General features: G+C 48.5%; 1 protein-coding gene across 11 annotated transcripts in view; it reads left to right on the forward strand.

Moving 5' to 3' along the window:
* chd9 (chromodomain helicase DNA binding protein 9) overlaps positions 1 to 7,500 on the forward strand; it is a 96,013-nt gene that overhangs the window by 63,062 nt on the left and 25,451 nt on the right. For 8 of the 11 annotated variants that reach the window (XM_062548997.1, XM_062548996.1, XM_062548998.1 and 5 more), the window contains 8 exons: positions 1 to 13; positions 1,353 to 1,529; positions 2,329 to 2,472; positions 2,847 to 3,102; positions 3,706 to 3,916; positions 5,677 to 5,872; positions 6,204 to 6,374; positions 6,679 to 6,867. The exon at positions 1 to 13 is cut by the window's left edge and continues 50 nt beyond it. In XM_062548997.1, the coding sequence (XP_062404981.1) occupies positions 1 to 13; positions 1,353 to 1,529; positions 2,329 to 2,472; positions 2,847 to 3,102; positions 3,706 to 3,916; positions 5,677 to 5,872; positions 6,204 to 6,374; positions 6,679 to 6,867 (1,357 nt within the window). The remainder of the gene's footprint in view (positions 14 to 1,352; positions 1,530 to 2,328; positions 2,473 to 2,846; positions 3,103 to 3,705; positions 3,917 to 5,676; positions 5,873 to 6,203; positions 6,375 to 6,678; positions 6,868 to 7,500) is intronic. The other 3 variants (XM_062549003.1, XM_062549006.1, XM_062548999.1) reach the window with 2 other exon arrangements.

Consider the following 7,500-nt stretch of genomic DNA (forward strand, 5'->3'; position numbering starts at 1 on the left):
AGGAAGAAAAGATGTTAGTAAATAGATAAGTGCAGACACACACACACACACACACACACACACACACACACACACACGTACAGTACACACACTGGGGTGTGTGTGTGTGGCGGCGCATGTCTGGGACGGGCCTGGGGCACAGCCTGCATGTTGACGGACTGAGCCGCCGGCTGTCTGTGATTCGCGCTGACAGCAGCAGCAGCAGCACAGAGAGGCCTGCTCACAACACAGACACACACACACACACACACACACACGATGACATCATGTCCCACTGGGGCTGCCACTGACTGCTTAGATCATCCCAGCATCTTGGAGAGGAGAAGAGAGGGAGGGAGCGGGAGAGGGAAACGGAGGGCGAGCGGTAGAGAATAGAAGTGTATACATAGACGCACAAATGCAGACAGACATATGTAGCGTGCGTGTGTGCAGTGGAAGTGAATAAATATACAAGGAAGGTTGCCGCCGTGTGCCTGCATTTGTTAAGGTGATTGGTGACACCTGTTCTGAAGCGTTGGGAAAAGCCACTGCTCCAGTTGGCCTTCGCTGTGAGTTATGCACGGTTTGTTTGCGTTCTGGTTTGATGTCCCAGTCCTTTTTTTTTTTTTTTTTTTTACAGGAGCACAGGTCGTCAAATGACCTAGTTTGTTTTGAGATCCACTAATCTGCTTACAGGACTTAACCAGCCAAAGGAGTGTCTGTTCATAGGGCAAAGGTTGCAGGGGCAGCTTTCATGAAAATAGCTAAAGTATTCAAAGTAGCATCGGTCATGACCGCTGCATTGTCTGAAGTTGTCCTTGACCCGTATTGCAAAAGCACTGAGGCTAGCGTCCACTCCAAGATCTAAAGGCCAGTTCAAACCGAAGATTCGTGACGGTCTGAGACGGTTGCGCAGAGCAGTTGCGGCGGTGTGAATCAAAATTTGCAAGCAGTTGCAAGCAGTTTCAAGCCGTCGCTAAACATTCAACATGTCAAATCTTAGTTGCAGAGTTTTAGAACACTTTTGCGCGGAGCTATTGTGACGTTGGCTGAAAACGTCTATCTTGTCCTCACGCCTATACTGTTGTTATGGTAGCATTGTTGCCGTTTTAATGTCGTTGCAGTGGTCTGAACGCCCCAGTTTTAGAGCACATTGTTGCAGAAAGTTGCCGGTTTTTAGAATGTTGCAGCTCGTCTCGTCGCGGATCTTGTGTTTGAACTGGCCTTAAGGAACCTCAAGTGGCTTTACTCAGTGTCCACAGACACCCAGAGCTGGTCTGCTGAGAGGTGCAGTGTTATGGTAGCAGCATCCTTGCCTCCTGCCCGAGGTTGACGTGGCTTTGCTGACGCGTCGCTTTACTTGACTCTTCAAGGGCCGAGCGATCAGAGGGGCGTACAAGTTCCAGGCGGTCATCACCACCTTCGAGATGATCCTAGGCGGCTGCCCGGAGCTCAACGCCATCGAGTGGCGCTGCGTCATCATTGACGAGGCCCACCGCCTCAAGAACAAGAACTGCAAGCTGCTGGAGGGCTTCAAGCTCATGAATCTGGTAAGAAGCCTCTGTTGCGATCATTGACCTGTGTTACAAGCATTCACCTGTGTTATACCTGTTTGTGACTAAGCTTAGTGAGTAATGTAGGCCCACCCCCTTGGCATGCCTACGGTAAGTTCTCTCTACTACTATGGATGCCAGTGACTTGTCAAAGCCTGTAGCCCATTTCACCTTTACGTCATAAGCAGGATGAACCTAATTTGTATGTTGTGTGACTTGATGTTAGCTGGGAAAACACTCCATGCAAAACACTGGGAAAATACTTCCATGCCACCTGTGTGTACTTGCTTAAACTTTAGTGTCTTGGCACATCCTCAGTAACTTTCAAAAGTGATAGACATTATGCTGAGGAAACGAAAACATGTCCTATGTTCAGATCACCCCCTCATTCATTCACTATGTCGTGCGCTGTAGTGAATAACTGTGTGGTGATTATTCATTATATAGTCCCAAATAAAATCAAGCACCTAGTTTATGAATGCAGACTGCAAGGTGCTTGATTTTATACACCTCTGGCAAGAGGGATCTGATGAAACCCATGAATTGCTTTGAGGTGCATGAGCATGGTGATGTACTGTATGCTGATAGACCCTACAGCTTTATTTAGCATAGCCTATAATATAATATATGATAGATAGATAGATAGATACTTTATTGATCCCCAAGGGAAAATTCAAGATATATATATATATATATATATATATATATATATATATAATAAGAGCCATGTATATGTATATAATATATATAATATACAATATATATATATAATCCGAGGCACTGTGCCCCTCTGTAGGAGCACAAGGTGCTGCTGACGGGCACTCCGCTACAGAACACCGTGGAGGAGCTCTTCAGCCTGCTGCACTTCCTGGAGCCCCTGCGCTTCCCCTCGGAGACCACTTTCATGCAGGAGTTTGGAGACCTCAAGACCGAGGAGCAGGTATGTGCCCCACAGGAAATGTGCGTGTGTGCGTGTGTGTGTGTGTGTGCGTGTGTGTATCAGTATCATTCAAATAAGGAAGAAGTAGTGGTATGGTGGTTATGGTGTGTCAGACTTTTGTAACCAAATTAGGTCAACATGTTTTGTTGACGCATTTTAGGTCATGTTTTGCATACACTGAAAGATGTACTTTATGACTGACTCAGTTTTCGAGTCTGAATTTGAATTCTACCGCTTCAGTAATAATATTTTATGTGATGTGTATCTGAGATGGCCCAATATTTTTTTTTAATTGTCTGTCTGTGTGTGTGTGTGTGTGTGTGTGTGTGTGTGTGTGTGTGTGTTTCTGTGTCCACGTATCTGTGCATCCTCAGGTCCAGAAGCTGCAGGGCATCCTGAAGCCCATGATGCTCAGGCGACTGAAGGAGGACGTGGAGAAGAAGCTGGCTCCCAAAGAGGAGACCATCATCGAGGTGGAGCTGACCAACATCCAGAAGAAGTACTACCGCGCCATCCTGGAGAAGAACTTCTCCTTCCTGGCCAAGGGTGCCGGCCAAGCCAATCTTCCCAACCTGGTCAACACAATGATGGAGCTGAGGAAGTGCTGTAACCACCCCTACCTCATTAAAGGTACAAGGCAACACTTCCAGTAGTCACAGGGATCAAGTGAGATTGTGAGGATTCGTGTGTACCGGTAGCCCAGTACAGTCTTGCTGTATCAGCTCTTCAACAGGGAGCTCTTTAGTTGTTGTGAGAGCCCTGTTGTGAAATGCTCAAAAGTGTAACTATACTGTAGGTCAGAACAAGACCTTAACAAACAGCCAGGCTCCACAGAGGTCAAGAAAAAGGACAAAAAAGGAATTGAAAGTTGGCTGAAAATGGGCTGAAAAGATTGTGTTGAGTTTGTAAATCTTTGAGAATGGCTATCGAGAGTAGCACGGTTGTGAGTGTGCAGATGCCTCTCTATCTCTCTTTGTCTCTCTTTGTCTGTCTATCTTTTACCTGGTGAGATGTAGTTGTTTACTTGTTGTTTCCTTGCTGTGTGTGTGTGTGTGTGTGTGGGGGGGGGGGGGGGGGAGGGGGTTGTGTGTATGTTGGTGGGGGGGGGGGGGGTGCACACAGTGCAATCTTTTTGGAGTCCTTGACCCATGTAATGGTTCAATAAAGGGATTTTAAACACATCTCTTTCTCTCTCTCTCTCTCTCTCTCTCTATCCCTCTCTCCCATCCTCAGGGGCCGAGGAGAAGATCCTTGAGGACTTCCGCGAGGTCTACAACCCCGGCGCCATGGACTTCCACCTGCAGGCCATGGTCCAGTCGGCGGGCAAGCTGGTCCTCATCGACAAGCTGCTACCCAAGATGAAGGCCGGTGGCCACAAGGTCCTCATCTTCTCCCAGATGGTGCGCTGCCTGGACATCCTGGAGGACTACCTCATCCAGAGAAGGTCAGACATCAACGGGGCACACGCTCACTTTCAAAAAAGAACTCCGTCTGCAGTTGTTGTTAGCCGGAATGCATTGCAGTCTCAGTGATTGTAACAGGGAGGGAATTAGGGTGTCAGGGTACAGTCATCTGTCTATGTGTCCACGCATCATCATTTCAAAAGTACTGGTACGATGTACTTCACAATGTTACAGGAGGCAGAGTCACCATACATCAGTCACCATCCTGCTAAATGATCGTAGATTGTGGATCCATCTCAGAACGCAGATGCTGGAATTTGGTTGAACTTGGCGTGACAGGATCTGGCCGTTCTTTTTTGATACGTGTTTGAGACTTTTCACAGTGCATAGTAAGCACGGATCCGGAGTTATTTTTGTATCTGAGAGACAAGCAGTTTGTTTCTGACGTCATTCAGAGTTTTGACGTCATTCAAAATGCGTCATATGTGTGAAATAAAGGACAAGTAGAGCATATTTTACCATCACAAGGTTCCACTTGTGCTCACGTTATTTATCTAGCTCCCTCTCATCCCATCGTTCTCCTCCTTAACCCAGTCATGTCCTGCACCTCTCTCTCTCTCTCTCTCTCTCAACCTCTCAACCTCTCACTCTCTTGCTTTCTTTCTCTTTCTTTTCTCTCTCTCTCTGTCTCCCTCTTTCTCTCCTTCTCTCTCTCCCTCCCGTTCTCGCTCTTTTTCTCTTTCTTTCTTTCTCTCTTTCTTTCCTCTCTCCTCTTTTCTCTTTCTTTTCTCTCTCTCTCTGTCTCTCTTTCTCTCTTTCTATCTCTCTCTCCCTCGCTCCTGTTCTTGCTCTTTTTCTCTTTCTTTCGTTTCCCCGCCCCCTCCTTTCTCTGGTGCCTTCACCGGTGCTGCAGCCTTGCTTGGGCACACAAACAAGCCCTGTGCGCGGGAGCCTGAGTGGAGCCTGAGTGAAGGGAAGTGAAGTGGGGGCTTACTGTAGCGGTGTGTTTGCTAGCTGGCGTGGAGGCAGGGCCTGGGCAGGGTTCAGCAGCAGGGCACAGACCCCCTGGGGATTCCCCCAGCAGACAGCCAGAACCAGGGGCCGCTGGAAGTGGGTCACTGTGTACAGGGGAGCTGGGGGGGGGTGGGCGGGGGTTCAGTGGTGGTGGTGAAGGGGATGGTGAAGGGGGTGGTGCATGGTGGAGGAGAGCAGGGGGAGGGGGGAGGGGGGAGGGGGGGGTAGTCTAGGCCAGGCCCTGTGGTCCAGGAAAATAGAGGCTTTCCCTGAAAGAAATCGCTGAATCACCTGGCGCTGTTGGTTTGGGAAAGGGAGTGGAGAGAAGTGAAGGGAAAGTATGTATGGGAGAGAATAAAAAAGGAATATGGAAATGTATGGGGGAAAATGCAGGTGCGCTTTGTATGCATTTATGGAAATGAATGCTTTGACAGTGTGCTATATAGTTGTCATGCCTAAAGCATGCACCGTGAAATTGCAACTGGAAATTGAGAGAGGGAAGTGCATAGATAATGGATGGATGGAGCAGGGTAGTAGTGGGACTGCACCTCCTCTGTGTAAACGAGTGAAACTGAATGGACAGCAATTCCTTTGTGTCTCCTCTCCACCTGAAAATACATCTTCAGCAACTTGAGTTCTTCAGAGAGATGAAGTGACATGGACTTGACTTGCTGATCCTTGCTGTTCGGTTGAGTTGGTATTGATCTCCGCTTTGTGTGTGTGTGTGTGTGTGTGTGTGTGTGTGTGTGTGTGTGTGTGTGCGTGTGTGTGTGTGTGTGTCTCTTAGATACCTCTATGAGCGGATAGACGGGAGAGTGCGGGGGAACTTGCGGCAGGCGGCCATCGACCGCTTCAGCAAGCCGGACTCGGACCGATTTGTGTTCCTGCTGTGCACGAGGGCTGGAGGTCTGGGCATCAACCTGACCGCTGCCGACACCTGCATCATCTTCGACTCGGACTGGAACCCACAGAATGACCTACAGGTGAGCGACCAGAAAGAAACCGCGTTCACACAACACACATATGTTCCTCACAATATTAACAACAGCCACCATTTTTGCCTGCTTACCATGTTAGTGCTGAAGTCAGAGTTTGGTTCAGTTGTAAGAGGAGCAAAGCATTAACAACCCTGATCAGGTCAAAATAATATTCAGCTTCTACCCATGATACTAAAAGTATCAAAGTATCGTCCCTCCGACAGTTGTCATATGATTGGTTGATCTCCATGTTCTTCACCATTTTGAGTGTCTGTGGGGTTGTTTGGACTGGAGTCGTGGTGCACGTTGAGCTCATATGGTGATTTGTTCTGTCCAGGCCCAGGCTCGCTGCCACAGGATTGGCCAGAACAAGGCGGTGAAGGTGTACCGGCTCATCACGCGCAACTCATACGAGAGGGAGATGTTCGACCGTGCCAGTCTCAAGCTGGGATTGGACAAGGCCGTGTTGCAGAGCATGAGTGGGCGGGAGAACAGCCTGGGCGGCGGGGTAAGGCTCTTTCACTTGCCAATCACCGGCTACATGTCCATTTCCTTACAGAAATGTTCCATACTGTATAGAATAGCATTTTTAGCTTCATTAGTTATCTTTCTCTATTTCAACACCTATTGATTTTCTCCTCCTTATTTTGTAGAAGTAGCATCTTTTTTGATGATCAGACCCTGATGGTTTGTTAATGTCAGGAGAATTAGTCATTTTCCCGCCACCCCCCTCTTCAGGCAGGTCAGTTAAAGCTCCTCCCTAAGCCCAGTCTGACCTTTTGACATTGACTTCCTGTGTCCTGCGTGCCCAGCAGCAGACCCAGCAGCCGCTCTCCAAGAAGGAGATCGAGGACCTGCTGCGCCGCGGCGCCTACGGGGCCATCATGGACGAGGAGGACGAGGGGGCCAAGTTCTGCGAGGAGGACATCGACCAGATCCTCCAGCGCAGGACCAAGACCATCACCATCGAGTCGGAGGGGCGAGGGTCCACGTTTGCCAAGGTAGGACATCGCCTGAGTGTCCACAGAGAGGGGCACAGAATAGTGTACTTGAATCAGTGATGAAGACAGATAAAGCGAGAGAGCTGTATTTGCCCCTTTTGGTAATGTGCCATACAGCCTTTATCAACTACAAGACACACTGTAGCTGTTGCAGTCCTAAAGTTATTTGGTTGGATCCAACGTTCCTGGATTTCCACTTAGTAAAACAGACATGTGTGTGCATATCCAAAATACTCGTGGGAACATTGAACGGTGTTTATGAGTGTGTCAGGGAAGTATTTGTTTCATGACCTAGTTTGCATTTTATGAGTTACAGTGTGGTAGCAATCTGTGTGCTAGATTTAGACAGCATTGCATAGAGATGCCATGTCATGCAAAAAGCAATGGCCCTGTCATTGATTGTTCTCCCCATCACTCTGCAGGCAGTCTATCAGTAAGTGTCCCTTGGCCAAGTAGATATACAGTGTGTGGACTGCAGGCATCCTGCCGATTGGTGGAATTCAGTTTAGTATTTCTCAATGCAGTGTTTGTCAGTGGTAGAGCAGGGAGAGTAGGGAGGTGGGATTTGAAGCACATCCACTGTTTACTCTGTCCCTAGCCAGCCTCCCCCCCCCCCCCCCCCTCTCATGTATC

This window comes from Sardina pilchardus, chromosome 11, assembly GCF_963854185.1.
Source record: "Sardina pilchardus chromosome 11, fSarPil1.1, whole genome shotgun sequence".
Lineage (NCBI taxonomy): Eukaryota > Metazoa > Chordata > Actinopteri > Clupeiformes > Clupeidae > Sardina > Sardina pilchardus.